The following is a 20,449-nucleotide window of genomic DNA, read 5'->3' on the forward strand; positions in this document are numbered from 1 at the left end:
ACTGATAGGGTTAAGCATTTCACAGTACTGTTTTACACCATGTGACAATAAAACTTGAACCTATACCCCGTCCTATCACGATTGATAAGATATGATAACATATTAAGATAAGATGTTTCCACAGAAGTAAGGGTGGGTCAGGGTGAAAGGGCCACTATTACAGTAGATTCACTGCTCTGACAAAAGGCACAGCCTTTTAACAAAGCGGTGAGCCACGATCTCATCTTTTATTCACTTCTGTCCCTGTCTCCATGGATACAGTCAGTCACACAAAGGACCTATATTCATATTCAAAATGCACATTATGAAAATCAAGGCTTATCCTCTTCCCAAATTGTACTAGCCAAGGCACCCAGCTGAATCCTATGGATTTTGTTTGGTGATTACATGCCCAGTCTTCACACACACACACACACACACACACACACAGAGAGAGAGACAGAGAGAGAGAGAAAGAGAGAGCAAGAGAGAGGGTGTGTCATGTGTTACCTTTACCCTAGGAAGGACAGAATAAGGCATTGTAATTTTTTAGTTTAACGCAGAACATTTAAAATCTACAGACATTTCCCTAATACAGAAATGTTTTCCTTCTCTCTCTTTCCTAGCCATAAAGAACTTACTAAATTAATTTTGAAAACCTTTCTGGTTAGGGAGATGAATATTTCCTCAGAATTCCCATCAAATGGCCGAAAGAGGCGCTAGAATTAACTGGGAATTGGTGTCTATTTATAAGTCCGCCCGTCAGCCAGACGATAGTAAGCCCTGTGCCTGCCTCAGCCTGCTACCAGACAGAGTCAGTTGATAAATATAAATGGGGTTGTTTGAACCAGGGACGGTTGGGGTGGAATGGCTTCAGGGGATCTGTAATGGTGAAGGAGACATGGCTTTGTTGCTTAGGAAACTGAAAACGAATAAATTCCAGGCTGTGAGGCAACACACATTTTGCAAAGGGCTGTGCACTTTCTATTGGCACTGTAGATCTATCAAACACATTCCTATGGAAATTAACATTGACAGAATGACTGAAACATGTGGGGTAGTCAACACTTACTCTAAGCGTAGCAGCAGCGGCCTTGATGATGAAATCATTGACGGACACTTTGATCTCCGCTGGGAAAAAGAAAAAAACAGTTGTCAAACACTCCAGATCTATAATTCAAGAACTGCTAGTCAGGTAAGTTAAGTATCCAAATACCAACTGCTCCAAAGACAACGGCAGGTGACATCTGGTATGCAAGCTATAGAATGATGTGGATTGTGAAGAAGAATCATACTTACTAATCATGTGTGTTTAGGACAAATAGGCCTCCCAGCAAACCAAAATTGGTTGAGCTAAAGTTCCCAGAACATTCGTTAGCTCGCGGCAAATGTTCTTATAACACAAAATATCCAGTCGTGATGATGATTATAGAGTGTTTGTACAGTATAAAACGTGCCAGATGTTGAACGTTCCTAGAACAAAATTAAACCGTTCTTTAAAGGTTACCAGAATGTTAGATTAGGTTGTGGGAACAGTCTGGTGAGAACATTGTGGGGACATCACAAAATATATGTTCCCGAAACACAAAAACTGTCCAGTTGGGCAATCGATTCTACAATGTTTATTTTAGTGTGCAAAAAACATTCCCCTGATGTAAAAAAAAGTACCTAGAACACATTGTGAAATATTATGTTAAAACCTAAAACAAATATCCTATGAACGTCATAAAAACAGTTTTTTGGAAAAAGTCGAACATTGTGGGAATGTTCTGTGTCAACTTTGTGAATATCACAAAAATATTCTTACAACATCCCAAACAACTCCCATAACTTAATTAAATGTTCTGGGAACCTTTAAATAACTTGGGGGTGGGGGTGGGGGGGGTTGTGTATTATACAGTATGAAAATGTATGCACTCACTAACTGTAAGTCGCTCTGGATAAGAGCGTCTGCTAAATGACTAAAATGTAAATGTGTTCTGACAACATTCTTGCAACATTAAAGGAATGTCCTGTGCTACCTAACTTAAACATTGTATGAATGTCATCACAATTGAGCATATTTTGTGTTTTGGGTACCTCCCTTGTAATGTATCCACACTGTTCCCACAACCTAATTAAATGTTATGGGAACCTTTAAAGAACTCAGAAAGGCTGTTACGTCAAAATTCTTGCAACATCAAAGGAATGTTTTGTGCACCCTAATACATACATTATCTGAATGTCAACACAACTTGACAGCTTTAGTGTTTTGGGAACCTCTCTCATCATATCCCCACAATGTTACCACAACCTATAGAAATGTGTTAGGAACTTTTAAAGAACATAAAAAATGTGTTCTGGGAACGTTCTTGTAACATCAGGTGAATGTGTTTTACACCCAAAAAGAAACATTGTATAATCATCCACACAACTGGACAGTTTTTGTGTTTTGGGAACATATATTTTGTGAGGTCCCAACACAGTTTCCACAACTTCATTAAACATTCTGGGAACCTTTAAAGAAAGGATTAAAGGTGTTCTGGGAACGTTCTTGCAACATCAGGCAAATGTTTTATACATTGTATAATCATCTACACGACTGTTATGTTTGCTGCAACCTCACGAATGTTCTGGGACCTTTCACAGAACCAATTTTGGTTTGCTGGGAAAACATTACTGGTACATTGTGCTATTACATTACCTGGATAATGTTTGGGGAATGTTATGTGGTGGTTAAAGAATGTTAGAACATTCCAAGGATATTTAATTAAAACATAAAAAAAAAAAAATGTTTTTGGGATGTTATCATCCTAATATTAGATAAACCCCAACTAGAACTGAATGGGAATCTTGGCTAATGTTCTGGGAATGTTCCCGGTTTGCTGGGCTGATACTGTTACTATTGTAACTTGACGAGTGGAGTTGACTTTCTTTTCTTTTCTTCAGTTGAAGTGCAGTGTTATCGAACAGGGCAGGGAGAGGCGCACACCCACCCACCCAGTACACTATACACCCACCCACATATAAACAAAACCCACCCACCCATACAATCTGTCTCACTCCCTCACAACAATTCCAGTTTTACAAACCCACCCCTTTAGAGAACACCAACAGCTTTCTATTACAGTTCTAATAAAAATAAGCTTTTCTTCTTGAACTTCCCTGACATTCTGTCCTGCCTCTCCCGTCTGTCTCATTCTCTGTCCTCCATGTTTCCTCCGTCTCTTTCTTTCTCGCCTATATACCTCTGTCTCTCCTGTCCTCAATGCAGTGCCCGTGGTGTGGTGGGCAGGGCCTGGCATGCCATTACCGGTGGGCTGTTTAAGAGTGCCCATTAGCGGCAGACTGTTATGAATGCTGTTAGCGGGATGACTAATGAGCTAATCGTGAAATCGCTGTGCTCCTGAACAAAGAGAGCCAGGGAAAACAACCGGACGGAGAGAGAATCCCTCAACACACACACACACACACAACACTGAAGCTAATAGGACTGGAATGGCCACTGTCTGTTTCCTCTGCAGCACAGACACACAGGACTGAAACAGTGCTGAAGAGCTTTATACGTGTTGACCAAATGAGGCTAAATATACGGATCATTCTTTCATCCTTGAAAATGGAAATGTATTACATGCATTGTTACGGTCATCTTGAAGACCATATAAATAAAAGTTGGGTTTAACTGTCAGGGTTAGATTTAATAAGGCAGCTTTGCATTGTATTCATCTCTCATCTCTTAAAGGGAATAAAGAGCTGAACCAGGATTTTTTCCTGACCATGTAAACTGAGAAGAAACAACTCTGGGCCCTGGTGGCACCCCTTCAAAACTCCATGGAGTTTCTGGACTGTCTAAAGTAAAAAATAATACAAAAATGTAAAATAAAATATACCCTTGGGTGATAGTTATCACACGTGCAAACAATGTTCTTTATCTTTCTCTCCCTTCTTGGAGAGTAGCCTACCTGTACCTCCCTTCACTGAGAATAGCCATTAAGCAGAAGTAACATGGAACATATGTTGTGCTAAATGCCATGGCTAATTTGATTTGTGGAGAGAGATGGGATGAGAGAAGAGGTAAGGCAGTGAGAGGAGCACAGACAGGAATCCCCTGCAGGACAGAATGGGTTAGGCACCGCCAGCCCTGCCTAATCACGTCATGTCACTACAGAAACACCACCCCTCCTCTCTCTCTCCATATCCCTTTGGTTTCTCTCTCCCTCCTCATTTCCTTCTCCCTTACTGCCTCCCTCCTTTCTCTATCTCTCCCCATCCTCCATTCACTCCCTTTCTTAGGCGTTTAGCAGACATTATCCCTGCTGCGATGATATAATCACAGGACACATCAATGTGACATGCTTCGAACCTGGAATACATGATTATCCTAGCTAACTGGAGACGTTTGAGTTCCGAGTGTCCTGCAAATGAAACAGTCTCTCCTTTGCCTGTGGAACACTTCAAATGAAGACACCCAACAGTATCTGTATCTTACCCTCCTTTAAAAAAGGAAATCACCACCTAATCCCCCCCCCATGGGACTTAGCGTGAATGACATGACATGACATGCCATGCAGGGTGCACAGTACATACATTGCATTCAGAAAGAATTCAGACCCCTTGACTTTTTCCACATTTTGTTACTTTACAGCCTTGTTTTAAAATGGATTTATATATTTTTTCCTCATCAATCTACACACAGTACCCCATAATGACAAAGTGAAAAGGTTTTTAGAGTTTTTTGCAAATATATACAAAATATAAAACAGAAATACCTTATTTACATAAGTATTCAGACCCTTTGCTATGACACTCGAAATTGAGATCAGATACATCCGATTTCCATTGATCATCCTTGAGATGTTTCAACAATGTGATTGGAGCCCACCCAGTGGTAAATTCAATTGATTGGACATGATTTGGAAAGGCACACACCCGTCTATAGAAGGTCCCACAGTTGACAGTGCACGTCAGAGCAGAACCAAGCCATGAGGTCGAAGGAATTGTCCGTAGAGCTCCGAGACAGGATTGTGTCAAGGCACAGATCTGGGGAAGGTACCAAAACATTTCTGCAGCATTGAAGGTCCCCAAGAACACAGTGGACTCTATCATTCTTAAATAGTAGAAGTTTGGAACCACCAAGACTCTTCCTAGAGCTGGCAGCTCGGCCAAACTGAACAATCGGGGGAGATGGGCCTTGGTCAGGGAGGTGACCAAGAACCCAATGGTCACTCTGACAGAGCTCCAGAGTTACACTTTGGAGATGCGAGAACCTTCCAGAAGGACAACCATCTCTGCAGCACTCCACCAATCAGGCCTTTATGGTAGAGCGGCCAGATGGAAGCCACTCCTCAGTAAAAGGCACATGACAGCCCACTTGGAGTTTGCCAAAAGGCACCCAAAGGACTCTCAGACCATGAGAAACAATGTTATCTGGTCTGATGAAACCAAGATTGAACTCTTTGGCCTGAATGTCAAGCGTCACGTCTGGAGGAAACCTGACACCATCCCTACGTTGAAGCATGGTGGTGGCAGCATCATGCTGTGGGGATGTTTTTCAGCGGCAGGGACTGGGAGACTAGTCAGGATCAAGGGAAAGATGAACGGAGCAAAGTACAGAGAGATCGTTGATGAAAACAAGAACACTCAGGACCTCAGACTGGGGCAAAGGTTCACCTTCCAACAGGACAATGACCCTAAGCACACAGCCAAAACAACACAGGAGTGGCTTCGGAACAAGTCTCTGAATGTCCTGGAGTGGCCCAGCCAGTACCCGGACTTGAACCCGATCGAACATCTCTGGAGAGACCTGAAAATTGCTGTGCAGCGACACTCCCCATCCAACCTGACAGAGCTTGAGAGGATCTGCAGAGAAGAATGGGAGAAACTCCACAAAATACAGGTGTGCCAAGCTTGTAGCGTCATACCCAAGAAGACTCGAGGCTGTAATCGCTGCCAAAGGTGCTTCAACAAAGTACTGCGTAAAGGGTCTGAATACTTATGTAAATGTAATATTTCAGTTTCTAAAAACCTATTTTTGCTTTGTCATTATGGGATATTGTGTGTAGATTGATGAGGGGAAAAAACAATTTAATCCATTTTAGAATAAGGCTGTAACGTAACAAGATGTGGAAAAAGTAAAGGTGTCTGAATACATTTTGAATGTACTGTATAAGATCAGGAAACATTAGTAATTTTTCAAAACATGTATTTAACCCCTTATTTTTGGCACTAAAAAGTCACCATATATATTTCCATTCATTTTTTCAACTGGTACCGGGAACCTTCAGACAAGTCTTGTGAGGCCTGTGGGCATCCTAGAGCATGTACGTGTCCATGAGAGTCTCATCTTTCCATAGAGGGGTCATAGTTTGTAGAACAAACCAGTCGGACGCTACCGTCGATTTTGTGATAAGACCGATTTTCGGGATGTCTCATGGTCTGACAAACATCGCTCTAGCTCTCTCATGGTGGATGCATCCAATGCAAAAGACTAAAAAAATGCATAGTCCCTGTGCCCAAGGAAGCGAAGGTAACCTGCCTAAATGATTACCGCCCGTAGCACTCACGTCGGTAGCCATGAGGTGCTTTGAAAGGCTGGTCATGGCTCACATCAACACCATCATCCCAGAAACCCTAGACCCAGTCCAATTCGCATACCACCCCAACAGATCCACAGATGACGCAATATCAAATCGCACTCCACACTGCCCTCTCCCACCTGGACAAAATGAACACCTATGTGAAAATACTGTTCATTGGCTACAGCTCAGCCTTCAACACCATAGTGCCCACAAAGCTCATCACTGAGCTAACGACCCTGGGACTAAACACCTCCCTCCGCAACTGGATCCTGGACCGCCCCCAGGTGGTAAGGGTAGGCAACAACACATCTGCCACGCTGATCCTCAACACTGGGGCCCCTCAGGGGTGCGTGCTTAGTCCCCTCCTGTACTCCCTGTTCACCCACGACTGCGTAGCCAAACATGACTCCAACACCATCATTAAGTTGGCTGACGACACAACAGTTGTAGGCCTGATCACCGACGAGACAGCCTATAGGGAGGTGGTCAGAGACTTGGCAGTGTGGTGCCAGGACAACAACCTCTCCCACAACGTGAGCAAGACAAAGGAGCTGATCGTGGATGTTACGAACCCCGTGGCTCTAAACGTCTAGGGTGGATGGACATGAGACCCGTAACATAAATTATGCAAATTATAAGTGTGACCTGGAACAGCGAGAACCAAAAATGACACAACAACCGTGAACTACCGTCAAACATAAATGGTTTATTACTAAACACACGGTAAAGGTTTGGGAAAAAGGGCTGAGCAGGACCCAAGAAATGAAACAATAGTGTAAAACCCCCTAAACTGATCTAGCCTGCCTGAAGAACTGCTAGGCTACTGCTACCATACAAAAATACAGTGGGTGGTCCGCTCAGGTCTAACTGGTGTTTATAGACAGATTTCTTCCTACGGGTAATGTACGCCCAAGGGCAACTAGCTTAAACTCCCCTTTTCCCAAAAACACACAAAGCTACTAAACAGGGTAATCAGCAATTAAATAAGTACACAGGATACAACAGTATCCACACTCAGGTAAAGAAATATATTCTAATAATGTTACCAACAGGGTAACCAACAACTTAGTGCGTACACAACACACAGGACACCACCGTGTCCATACTCACATATGGCAAAAAGTCTCTCTCTCCTGCAACAAACACAAGTCTGGTTTTTATAAAATGGGATGTGTGATTGAACAAACGAATAACAGGTGGTGCAATTAACAGGAATGTTCACTGATTGGTCCAATCAGCAGACACCTCAACGACCACCAATCAGGAACATACAGGACACCTGTGATTAGGGCAGAAGGAGAGAAACACACAAAAACACAGGATACCTGTATCCGTAACAGTGGACTACAGGACAAGGCGGGCCGAACAGGCCCCCATTAACATCGACGGGGCTGTAGTGGAGCGGGTCAAGAGTTTTAAGTTCCCTTGTGTCCACATCACCAACAGCTGCACCATCGAGCGCATCCTGACCAGTTGCATCACCGCCTGGTATGGCAACTGCTCAGCATCTGACCGTAAGGCGCTACAGAGGGTAGTGCGTACGGCCCAGTACATCACTGGGGCCAAGCTTCCTGCCATCCAGGACCTATATGCCACGCGGTATCAGAGGAAGGCCCAAAAGGCTCCTTAACAGCTTCTACCCCCAAGCCATAAGACTGCTGAACAATTAATCAAATGGCCACCCGGACTATTTACATTGACCCCCCCCCACTTTACCCCTACCTATGTACAAATTACCTCGACTAACCTGTACCCCCGCACATTGACTCGGTACCGGTACCCCCTGCAACTCCTACTGCTCTTTCCTCGTCTGACCATGTGTTCTCGCATACGCCGAGAGCATCTGGTCAGCACGGCGGTGGCACAGGAATCCTCATCTCTCCCAAGTGGACATTCTCTCTTTTTCCCCTGACCCATCTGTCTATCTCCTCATTTGAATTCCATGCTGTCACAGTCACTAGCCCATTCAAGCTTAACATCCTTGTCATTTATCGCCCTCCAGGTTCCCTTGGAGAGTTAATCAATGAGCTTGACGCCTTGATAAGTTCCTTTCCTGAGGATGGCTCACCCCTCACAGTTCTGGGTGACTTCAACCTCCCTACGTCTGCCTTTGACTCATTTCTCTCTGCCTCCTTCTTTCCACTCCTTTCCTCTTTTGACCTCACCCTCTCACCGTCCTCCCCCCCGTACTCACAAGGCAGGCAATTTGCTTGACCTCATCTTGACCTACTAGATGCTCTTCTTCTACTAATCTCACTGCAACTCCCCGCCAAGTCTCCGACTCCCCTCCAAGTCTCTTTCGCTCTCCTCCAACACTACTCACTCTGCCCCTACTCAGATGGTAAAGTGCCATCGCAACCTTGGCTCTCTCTCTCCCACTACTCTCTCCTCTTCCATCCTATCATCTCTTCCCTCTGCTAAATCCTTCTCCCTCTGATCTCCTGATTCTGCCTCCTCAACCCTCCTCCCCTCCCTTTCTGCATCTTTTGACTCTCTATGTCCCCTATCCTCCCGGTCGGCTAGGTCCACCCCTCCTGCTCCGTGGCTTGAAGACTCATTGCAAACTCACAGAAGAGGGCTCCGGGCAGCCGAGCGGAAATGGAGGAAAACTAGACTCCCTGCGGACCTGTCATCTTTTCACTCCCTCCTCTCTACATTATCTTCCTCTGTTTCCGCTGCTAAAGCCACTTTCTACCACTCTAAATTTCAAGCCTCTGCCTCTAACCCTAGGAAGCTCTTTGCCACCTCCTCCTCCCTGCTGAATCCTCCTCCTCCTCCCTCCCTCTCTGTGGATGACTTCATGAACCATTTTGAAAAGAAGGTTGACAACCTCCGATCCTCATTTATTAAGTCAAATGACACCGCTGGTCCTGCTCACACTGCCCTACCCTATGCTTTGACTTCTTTCTCCCATCTCTCGCCAGATTAAATCTTGCGTCTTGTGACGGCCGGCCGCCCAACAACCTGCCCGCTTGACCCTATCCCCTCCTCTCTTCTCCAGACGATTTCCGGAGACCTTCTCCCTTACCTCACCTCGCTCATCAACTCATCCTTGACTGCTGGCCATGTCCCTTCCGTCTTCAAGAGAGCGAGAGTTGCACCCCTCCTAAAAAAACCTACACTCGATCCCTCCGATGTCAACAACTACAGACCAGTATCCCTTTTTTCTTTTCTCTCCAAAACTGTAAATGTATATAGTCTCTTTATTGTTATGTAATTGTATTGTGTTACCTTTTATTTTTTACTTTAGTTTATTTAGTAAATACTTTTTTAACTCCATTTCTTGAACTGCATTGTTGGTTAAGGGCTTGTAAGTAAGCATTTCACGGTAAGGTTTACACCTGTTGTATTCGGTGCATGTGACAAATGTTGTTTGATTTAAAAACAGATCTCTAGCTTAAACTGACAGATGTCTACGGGGATTTTTTTATTATGCTAATTATATTTACACAGGGGCGTGGACATCGACTCTCGGGGGTTTTAAAGTTGTCAAAGTTTAGTATTTGGTCTCATGTTCCTTGCACACAAAGACTACATCAAGCTTGTGACTACAAACTGCTGTTTGCTGTTTGTTTTGGGTTATGTTTTGCACTAATGGTGAATGATGACTGGAGTAATTTTCTTTCTAAGTAGATAAGATGTTTCTGAAAACTAAATTAAACCTGATAATGCCATGATTAAGAAAAATCATGAATAATCATGAGTGAGATGCCGTTCAGAAAGGCTACAAAAAACATGCTCACCTCTCACCATTACCATAACAGGGGAGGTTAGCTTTTTGGGGGGGGGGTATAGTATTTGTGCCTCTAACTTCCGCACTCATCATTATTCACAATTCATTCATGATTATCCATAATCCTCGCAGAATCCACATGAATGTAGAAGTGTTCAGAAACATCTTTATTCTTACTTATAATAAAAATGGCGCAAGACATTATTCACCATTTAGTTCCTATTAGGCAAAACATAATTCAAAACACAACCGAAACAATCTGCAAATACATTCAACAAGTTTGTACTTTGTAGAGTCACAAACTTGATGTAGTCATTGCATGCAAGGAATATGGGACCAAATATTAAACATTTGACTACTTCAATACACCTTAAGTGAATTTGTCCAAATACTTTATCCAAACGGGGGGACTAGACACAGTGGTTTCTTTGTAAAACAGATATGTATCAAAATACCCTGAACTGTCATCTAATATGAAACATTCCATCTTAAATCTAAAATGCTGGAGTATAGAGACAAATAAAAAAAATGTAGCTTCACTGTCCAAATACACATGGAGGGGAGTGTATACTTACATTTTACATTTTAGTCATCTCTTATACAGAGCAACTTCAAGGAGCAATTAGGGTTAAGTGCCTTGCTCAAGGGCACAGACAGATTTTTCCCTTAGTTGGCTCAGGGATTCGAACCAGTGACCTTTCGGTTACTGGCCCAATGCTCTTTACTGCTAGGCTACCAATATCCCTCAGTGTTCAGCTGGGTTGTGTCATGTAGTGCTACTGTGTACTTGAACACAGCCAGCCATCATCTTTGGTCAGCTTTGTGTTGTGCTGTGTTCTGACGTGATGTGTTGTGCTGTGTTATGTTATGTTGTGTTCTGATGTGATGTGTGGTGCTGCGGCCTCACCTTTGGCCATCTCCTTGCGGAGTTGCATGACGGCACCCAGGTCACAGTCGACAGTGGCGTAGGCATGAGGGATGGTGGTCTTGGACTGCGTCAGTCTCTGGGCGATGACACGCCGCACATTAGTGGCTGGGATCTCTGTGAAGGTGCCCTGAGACAAGATAGGAGAGGAGGAAAGAGAGGACAGAACAGAGAACAGTGCAGATTTATGTTTCTGGACGAATTTATGACTCCGCTCCCATCAATAACGGCATTGCGGACATATTCACTTTCACCTACAAGTTAGAGGCTTTCATGAGGCTATAGGACCCTGTGGCAATGCTATTGACAAGCTCGTTACAAAAGATTGATTGGGATCAATTTTGTTGAACTAAAAATAGGACCAACTCTAAAGGTGGTATATTACGTTATTTATTGCGACCAGCCGATGTAATGGTCTTGAAAATGCAATTAGCACTTAAGTTATTGACATGCTAGACACTATACTAGGTAGCACAAGCCCAAGGAACTCCAGTATGGAAAACAAGACAAGGAAATACCTGTGCCATTTTTGCAAACATTACCAAAATAACCATTATGACTAAATCCAGCATGTCTAATAATATATTTTAATACTAACTTCCTGTATAAATATTTATTGCTGTAACCCCTTCCGCAGTAATGCTACATTTAGCATTCAACAGTCAAAACTAAACAGGATCTCTTTCCATCCCAATTACAGTGAAAAAGAGGCAGGGATGGAAAGCAGGCTGCATGCCTGACAGGGGCCAACCCCAACCAGTCTGGGTCGTTTTTATGAGGCTGCTGTTTGGAGTGTTTGGACACGCCTGGCTCTAAAGCTTGGCCAGGGTCTGGGCTCTGTCTCAGGACAGGAGGAGCCTTCTATTCACCTCACAGTATAGAGTAGTCCAATAAACACAAGACTACTCTTTACAAGGGCATCAAGTCAGGCTTAACAAAACAAAGCTATCAATAAAAAGTACAAAATACGTAAAATAACAGCAATGACCTGATGATCATACAAAACTAAAGCAAAAGTCAAGGTGCCGTTTTTCGGCCGTTATAGACTGACAAGCCAGAGAAATGTGTGTGTGTGAGTCATCATACCACAAAATCCTATTCCCTCACATCATCAGAATACAGGAAACAAATTACCTCACTACTAAGAAATAGGATAAAGTGTTATCTTGTCACTGGAGGTGGGCTTTTTCTCTCTGAGCGAAGCTCGGTGCCCTGACACAATTACCTTGACTTATCAAGAGACCCAGGAGCCTTCCTGCCTCCCAGTCTCCTCACCAGTCTGTCAGGGGAAACAGAGGTGATACTGATGCCTCATTTGGAGTCCCAGTAGTCACTGAGCAGCAGGGGTGCTTTCAGAGAGAGAAAGCGTCTGTGTCGACACTTGACACTTACATGCGACTTCTGCTGTGAGAATACGAAGATCACATTGAAAAGACAGGTCTAGACGCACAAAAGTCGCATTGTGGTCAGATTGTGTTCAGATCTGGCTGACCACTTCAGGAGGTGGTAAGGGATGAATGTGTGCAAATTTCTCCTCAGTCTGGACACAATCAGGCTACCGAAAGCACATAGAGGGCAACGTCATCAACACTTCACCCACAAGTCTCCAGAAAACACGTGTTTTGGGAGCGAGAGGCACCTTTTCACTATAACATTGGAGGAAATACATTCCTAGCATGTGAGGAACATGCTTGCTGGCCTCAAATGCTAGCCAGGTAGCTAATATTTAGTTTGCAATCCCTTTAGCTTTGCTTGCTAGCTTGCTGGCAAGCTACAGAGGTTAGCTGGCTAGTAAGCTACAGTAGATACAGTTGAAGTCGGAAGTTTACATATACCTAGGTTGGAATCATTAAAACTTGTTTTTTAACCACTTCACACATTTCTTGTTAACAAACTATAGTTTTGGCAAGTCGGTTAGGACATCTACTTTGTGCATGACACATAATTTTTCCAACAATTGTTTACAGACAGATTATTTCACTTATAATTCACTGTATCACAATTCCAGTGGGTCAGACGTTTACATACACTAAGTTGAATGTACCTTTAAACAGCATGGACAATTCCAGAAAATTATGTCATGGATTTAGAAGCTTCTGATCAGCTAATTGACATCATTTGAGTCAATTGGACTGTGGATACCTTTGGATGTATTTCAAGGCCTACCTTCAAACCCAGTGCCTCTTTGCTTGACATCATGGGAAAATCAAAAGAAATCAGCAAAGACCTCAGAAAAAAAATTGTAGACCTCCACAAGTCTGGTTCATCCTTGGGAGCAATTTCCAAACGCCTGAAGGTACCACGTTAATCTGTACAATCAATAGTACGCAAGTATAAACACCATGGGACCACGCAGCCGTCATACCGCTAAGGAAGGAGACGCGTTGCCTCCTAGAGATGAACATACTTTGGTGCGAAAAGTGCAAATAAATCCCAGAACAACAGCAAAAGGACCTTGTGAAGATGCTGGAGGAAACAGGTACAAAAGTATCTATATCCACAGTAAAACGAGTCCTATATATCGACATAACCTGAAAGGCCGCTAAACAAGAAGCCACTGCTCCAAAACCACCATAAAAAGGCCAGACTACTGTTTACAACTGCACATGGGGAGAAAGATCGTACTTTTTGGAGAAATGTCCTCTGGTCTGATGAAACAAAAATAGAACTGTTTGGCCATAATGACCATCGTTATGTTTGGAGGAAAAAGGGGATACTTGCAAGCCAAAGAACACCATCCCAACTGTGAAATACGGGGGTGGCAGCATCATGCTGTGGGGGTGCTTTGCTGCAGGAGGGACTGGTGCACTTCACAAAATAGATGGCATCATCAGGAAGGAAAATTATGTGGATATATTGAAGCAACATCTCAAGACATCAGTCAGGAAGTTAAAGCTTAGTCGCAAATGGGTTTCCAAATGGACAATGACCCCAAACATACTTCCAAAGTTGTGGCAAGATGGCTTAAGGACAACAAAGTCAAGGTTTTGGAGTGGCCATCACAAAGCCCTGACCTCAATCCTACAGAACATTTGTGGGCAGAACTGAAAAGGTGTGTGTGAGCAAGGAGGCCTACAAACCTGACTCAGTTACACCAGCTCTGTCAGGAGGAATGGGCCAAAATTCACCCAGCTTATTGTGGGAAGCTTGTGGAAGGCTACACGAAACCCAAGTTAAACAATTTAAAGGCAATGCTACCAAATACTAATTGAGTGTATGTAAACTTCTGATCCACTGGGCATGTGATGAAATAAATAAAAGCTGAAATAAATAATTATCTTTACTATTATTCTGACATTTCACATTCTTAAAATAAACTGACCTAAGACAGGGAATTTTTACTAGGATTAAATGTCAGGAATTGTGAAAAACTGAGTTTAAATGTATTTGGCTACGGTGTATGTAAACTCCCGACTCCAACTGTAGCTACTGCCATCAATTTGTTGTTGTGTTATCATATTTGGCCTATTCCACCGTTTGTAGAATGCATACTGGCATTTGAATATAACGCAGAAAAGGGGAATCCGGACACAATGTGGACATGGTGGACATATTCAAATGTAAGTGTAGACGCATGATGTGTTCGGAATTCCATGATCAGAACACAAAAACTGCATTAACTGTCAAGTCTAGACACGGCTAGAGAGATAAACCTCAGGAGAACAAAGCCTATTGTCTCTATCCGTCTCTCCTCCATGTTTTTAACAGGCAGGATGAGACAGTCGCCCGTGTCGGAGGCTGCTGGTGCCCTCTTCCGCATACAGTTACTCTCTGGGGTGTAACGACGCGCTAAGCCGAGAGGGAAGGAGAGATGGATGGATGGCTATCTGTTACTTTAGCGGACTCTTCTTACAGCACCAATGTTATGCATGGCTTAGAGACACCATACAAACATCTAAAATCAATGGCCTTTGTCAATCTGTCAATTAACTTTTACATGGTGTCTTGTTAACTCTGTGTCCTTTTTGCCAGAACATAGGGAAAGCTGTCAACAGCACGCATTCCCAAATCCCAGTGAGGTTAGCGGAGTTGGTCTGGACACGGTCAGAGGTCTATGTCCTCAGCTCTCTACAGGGTCTCCACTGACCAGATGATCAGCTTTGGATACCCCCTGCAAAACCCCAGGCCTCTGTCTGATGGCTCAATCTGTGTGGGAGTAAGACGATATGTTGTCATGCTCATTTTGCATGGGAGCATAGGGGCTGTGTGCAGATAAGGATCTGTTCCATAGCATGGGGGCCTCCAGAGCCTATTAAGATACTGCTAATGTATGCTTAGACTAATTATTCATATGCTTTGGAGCAGAATATTGATTGTGTTTCAATACTTTCTCAGAAGTTCTTCCAAACCCTGCTGGAATAGAAGCTAACTGTGTCCACTCACCGATCTCACAGACTTGCACTAACATGATTATTACTCCCAGTACATGGGAAGAGGAGCCACAACAGGAACAACAGGAGGAAATTAAGAACATGAAAGCCAAAAGTCACGCCATTCAACTACCGATAGTAGTAGTATATATTAGCATAACCTTGGCTTTCTGAACGAGTTCCTCCCCTTTAGAATGTTACATAAGGCTAGAACGAGGCTCCAACACTTACAGGCAAATTATTCATGTGAAGTCAGGAGTACATTCAATCCGTGAAAACGTGCCCTCAACTCCACCAATCATAGATCATGATACATTGTGTGTTGTGCCCATCACCTTTAGTGAATAGCAGCACTGAGAGAAGGCGATGTAAAGAGTGTGTGTGTGTCCGTGTAGAAAGTGGGGAGGGTAGGTGGCAGCTATAAGGCATCCTTTAGGAGCACATAGTGACTCATACCAACTTTGAGGTTGTCTCTGTCTCCCTTGAAGAGTTAAATCTACTCCTCCCTAAATCTGACTTGCATTTCCTACATCATTATGATATAATTCACTGTGTTGAGGTGCACGAGTCATCAAGCCATACACTTTCTTAAAATGCTTAAAGCCCCTTGAGCACTCGATTTGGACATTTTAATGTGTTTACGGATAGTGTGTGTACACTCACCGGTGCTCCAGGCTTGCCAGGTATGGATTGAGGGGGGTACATGGGCCTGCTGCCTGGGGGAAGTAGGGCAGCTGCTGGGATGGCAACTGGACTCGGGGCTGCTGTAACTGGAGCTGCCTTGGAATCAGGGAACTTTTTCAGGAGATTCAGGGCATCTCTGCAGAGGAAAATAATGGCACAAGGTGGTTGAGAATAGATGAAACAAAAAGAGGGAGGCAAAAAAGACAATCCCCACCACTATTACACAGATCAATACAAACAAGTAGCCTACCATTTCAACAAGACCAAGCTAATGTACGCTATACCTACAGTATGACTCAGGGAAGGTGGATCTGAGACCAGGGCTTTGAAGCCGTATGAAAATACTTAACACTGGGCCACTCCTCTGACACCCTGACAGTCCCAACATGAATGCAGGCAAATAAAAACTGCTTTCACACACCTGTATGCAGTATTACAGCAGATACAGAAACACCAGTATGTAGGTAGGTAGCTAGGCACTAGGAAGTCATTTATCAGTGTTATGTTATTGAAAGCCTGAGAAAAGCATACATGATGTACTTTCTATCCAAGTGTAAACATCCAAATCTGGCCTTCTGTCAGTGAATGAGCCTATTGATATTGACCCTGCTTTTGGCTTGGGGGGAGGAAAAACACTAATCTCTAAATGTACCTCAACCGGAGTCGACACATCCCCTACTCCAACGTTGCCCAACATGATCAAAAATAAACATTTGAGAAAAATGGGCCCCAAAACCTGCGGAATGTAAATATTTCCTAGGGATAAGCAACATGCTTTGAAAACCCAGGTTAGGTAGTGGCTGGCCTAGTACTCAATACTCGCATAAACATTTATGCAGGCAAATGAATCCTCTCTCCATCTTCAGAGGAGAGTGTTTGTTTAGCTGAAAGCTTTTCAATGGAAATTCCCCAGGCAGGCAGACAGGACTAGGATGTCTATCTAGCTGTGTGACAGAGGTCATTGGAGAAGTTAGCCCCAACCAGGAGAGGGCTTGTTCATTGTGTGTAACATCACAGGCAGAGAGACAGAGAGAGTGAGAGAAGAACAAACTTAAAAGTGGAGGGCCAGGTATAGAAAGAAGAGGAGAAAGAGAGAAAGGGGAGAAAGAGACAGTAATCAAGCGAGAGAGCAAGAGCGAGATGGAGATAGAGGTAACTCTTATTAAATCCTCCTAGGGCTAGCACAGGGACGGGGATGTGAGAAGAGAAGCGCTCATCATTCACAAACAAATACCTCCTGACAATGGAAGCCAGGATCAGGTGTCAGATTCATTCAATTGCACATCGGACAAATGGAGCATGCATATCGCATGGGCACACTGGGCAGGCTGAACAAGTCAGGAGACACAGGGAACTAAAAGGCCAACAAAACAACTGAGCAATAAATCATGTCAACTACACATCGCTCTCCAAATCATTATCTATATCATAACTGACTAGGGGGAAAAAAAACTAAAACAAAACCTGACTGATTATCATTAGTTTCATCAAAGTGTCCCTGAAGCGTAATTAATGTGGTTTGTCAGGCAGGCACCTGGATCGGAGGTTCAAAAGGTGGCAGCCATCTCTGATGTGGGCTGAATTATCTGCTTATCAAACAGAACGGAGCGGTAAAGTGCATTCAGGTAACAGCCTCACCCTTTCTCTAGCCCAGAGCACAGGCAGATATGAGGATCAGAACTTTTCCCTAGTTATAAATATTAATAACTGCATGGCTTTGTCGTTAGTCATGACAGCCAGGACACATTGTTGTACGTTGCTTCCGCTTCACACTGAATACACTTTTCCCACAGCTTACTTTATTGGCAGCTGCAATCTACAGTAAGTGTTAATACATTGTGTTAAAATCAATAAAGGGGACCGGTATCACCTTTTTGGGGCAGTGGGGTAGGGTGAGGCAGGAATCAGGTGTGTCTGCTCAGAGCTCTCTGGTTCCACATGAGGCCTTCCTAACCCACATCTTTGTCTGGACCAGCTGCCCCTGCTGCGCTCGTCCATACAGCAGGGACAAGGCTGGGTCCCTCACTATGATCTTCCATTTCCATGCAGTCTCTCTTGCATTCCCTTGCTTCCTCCCTCTCTCACATTGTTCTTGGTTGTTGTTTGTGGGGACCTTGGCATGTTGGAATTCTCTCACGCACACTTAAAAAGACTCACACAAACCAATTAGCAGGCACGCACACACATAATTGCAGAGCAGTGTAGGTAGTCAGGCATGCAGGCAAAAGAGTCTGGTTCCTCCAGGTCAAATTAGCTACAGGAAGCTACATGCCCTCTGAAAGACCTGAGCCCCTTTGCATGGGTGGCCCAATCACTACCTGCTACTCTTCTCTCCCTACCCGTATTGCTGATACATGCACATCTGAATTTGCATGACTGCTCCTACTCCTGTTAAGAGAACAAAGAGAGCCCAGCCAGTGAACAAGAGGAGGATATAAGATTTAGATTAAACACTGACTATGTCATTACCTCCCTGTGGAGTTTCTTTCAAAAGGGATGGGGGCTGCATGTAGAAATTTAACTTGAAAAATAACCCCACAATATATGTACAAAATTCCTCCTATTTCGTTGTATGATGGAGTGCGTTACAAATTTTCCATAAATCCCAATGCAACATGAAGTGTGTATTTTCTATGCGATGAAGAGTCAGCCCAGAGTCCCCAGTGTGTTGCGATGACATCACTCACTGATAGGCTACTGTGTGTGCTGCTAGCTGGCTCACTGGCTGCCTGATCCTTCCTCACACAAGACATCTGCTTTTCACACAGGCCATTTACACTCCCACAGACAGACAAGTCAAAATACCCTCTGAAAGCCTGTGAAGAGGTGATTGGAATATTAAAGATGCATGTACACACACACACACACACACTTCCCCCCTGACTATCTGTCTGAGTGAAACCCAGACTCTACACTGCCATCTGAGACAGGACAGAGTGAATGATGGTCATGAAAACCCCTTTGCTCCAGTGGAGAAAAGCCTCATGTTACCACAGAGAGGGAAAGATCTGAGTCCCTCAAAATCAAACACTAGGTCTGCCAGAAACCTGGTGCAGCTAGGTTGGCTTTTTGGTGTGAACTCTTGCAGATTCTAGCTAATAAAGGATACTGTGAAGGTATACTGTAAACCAGTATTTACCAACCAGGGGTACTAGGACCCCTGGCGGTACTTGGCCTATCCACAGGGGGTACTTAAGACTCATGAGCCCATAGGCTTACTGGTAAAATGCACATGATTGGGTACTTCAAGGGTAGTCTGGGCAGAGCAAAATATACTTTGTGGTATAGTAACCGATAAAGGTTGGGAACCACTGCCGTATACAGTAATGATACGATATAATGATACTGTAATTCTACTATTATCAGTAATGATGATAAGGTTAATATCTAAAGTCACTGGGTCAAACTGAGGCAGGCTTTTCAGATTGCTTATCAGAGGGCAATAAGAAATCTACTAAATTAATGCTGCGGACAGCTTTGCATAAATCTAACGTCCAACGAAAATAAACGTAGTGTGCCTTCAAATAACTCACGACCACAGATTTCCTTGAACAAATGTTAATTTCTGAACCAACCTTTCCCATAAAAACACTATCAGTCCGAAGTATAAAAAAAATAAAAAAATAAAAACTCTACTCCATTTCTCTCTCCTCCGGCAGACAAACATGCAGTAGCACACTGAAATGGTGTAAGAGCCTTTAAACTGGTATTGATGTTAACAACAGGGTACGTCATTGACTAGAATACCCCTATTGTATGGAAACAATATGGCTGGCTTAGACACGTCCCTCTGAGGCCGACTTAATGTTAATGTTAGTTTATTTTAAGCTAAAGCCCATTTTATGCTTATTAGGGTTGCAAAGGGAGGGTATATCACTGGAAACTTTCAAAGTTTACCAGCAAACTAACAGAATTTTGGTATCTTTCAAGGATTTTATGTAATTTATCACAAGACATCTAGTGGCCCCTTTGGGTACTTCAGATTATCACAGGTGACTGTAATAATCTCTGGCCCTCTGCGTGGCCTTATCACATGTACAATATATGAAATAATTGAATACGATTATTTTAAAATAAATTCAATGATAAAGCTTTAAAACATCCTAAATATAACCCAACTTAGTGAATACATACCACTGGTGTTTAACATTTTTTATTTACTATGTCAATATGTATTTGTTGTCAATGTTTTGGCGTCAAA

At 43.4% G+C, this 20,449-nt stretch overlaps 1 protein-coding gene across 1 annotated transcript in view; it reads right to left on the reverse strand.

Annotated features, from left to right (window-relative positions):
• pdhx (pyruvate dehydrogenase complex component X) overlaps positions 1-20,449 on the reverse strand; it is a 75,995-nt gene that overhangs the window by 20,159 nt on the left and 35,387 nt on the right. The window contains exons 6-8 of the mRNA XM_041889507.2: positions 16,228-16,384; positions 11,177-11,324; positions 1,052-1,110 (exon numbers count right to left, since the gene is read on the reverse strand). Coding sequence (XP_041745441.2) covers positions 1,052-1,110; positions 11,177-11,324; positions 16,228-16,384 — 364 coding nt within the window. The remainder of the gene's footprint in view (positions 1-1,051; positions 1,111-11,176; positions 11,325-16,227; positions 16,385-20,449) is intronic.

Source organism: Coregonus clupeaformis, chromosome 11 (assembly GCF_020615455.1).
Source record: "Coregonus clupeaformis isolate EN_2021a chromosome 11, ASM2061545v1, whole genome shotgun sequence".
In the NCBI taxonomy this organism is placed as follows: domain Eukaryota; kingdom Metazoa; phylum Chordata; class Actinopteri; order Salmoniformes; family Salmonidae; genus Coregonus; species Coregonus clupeaformis.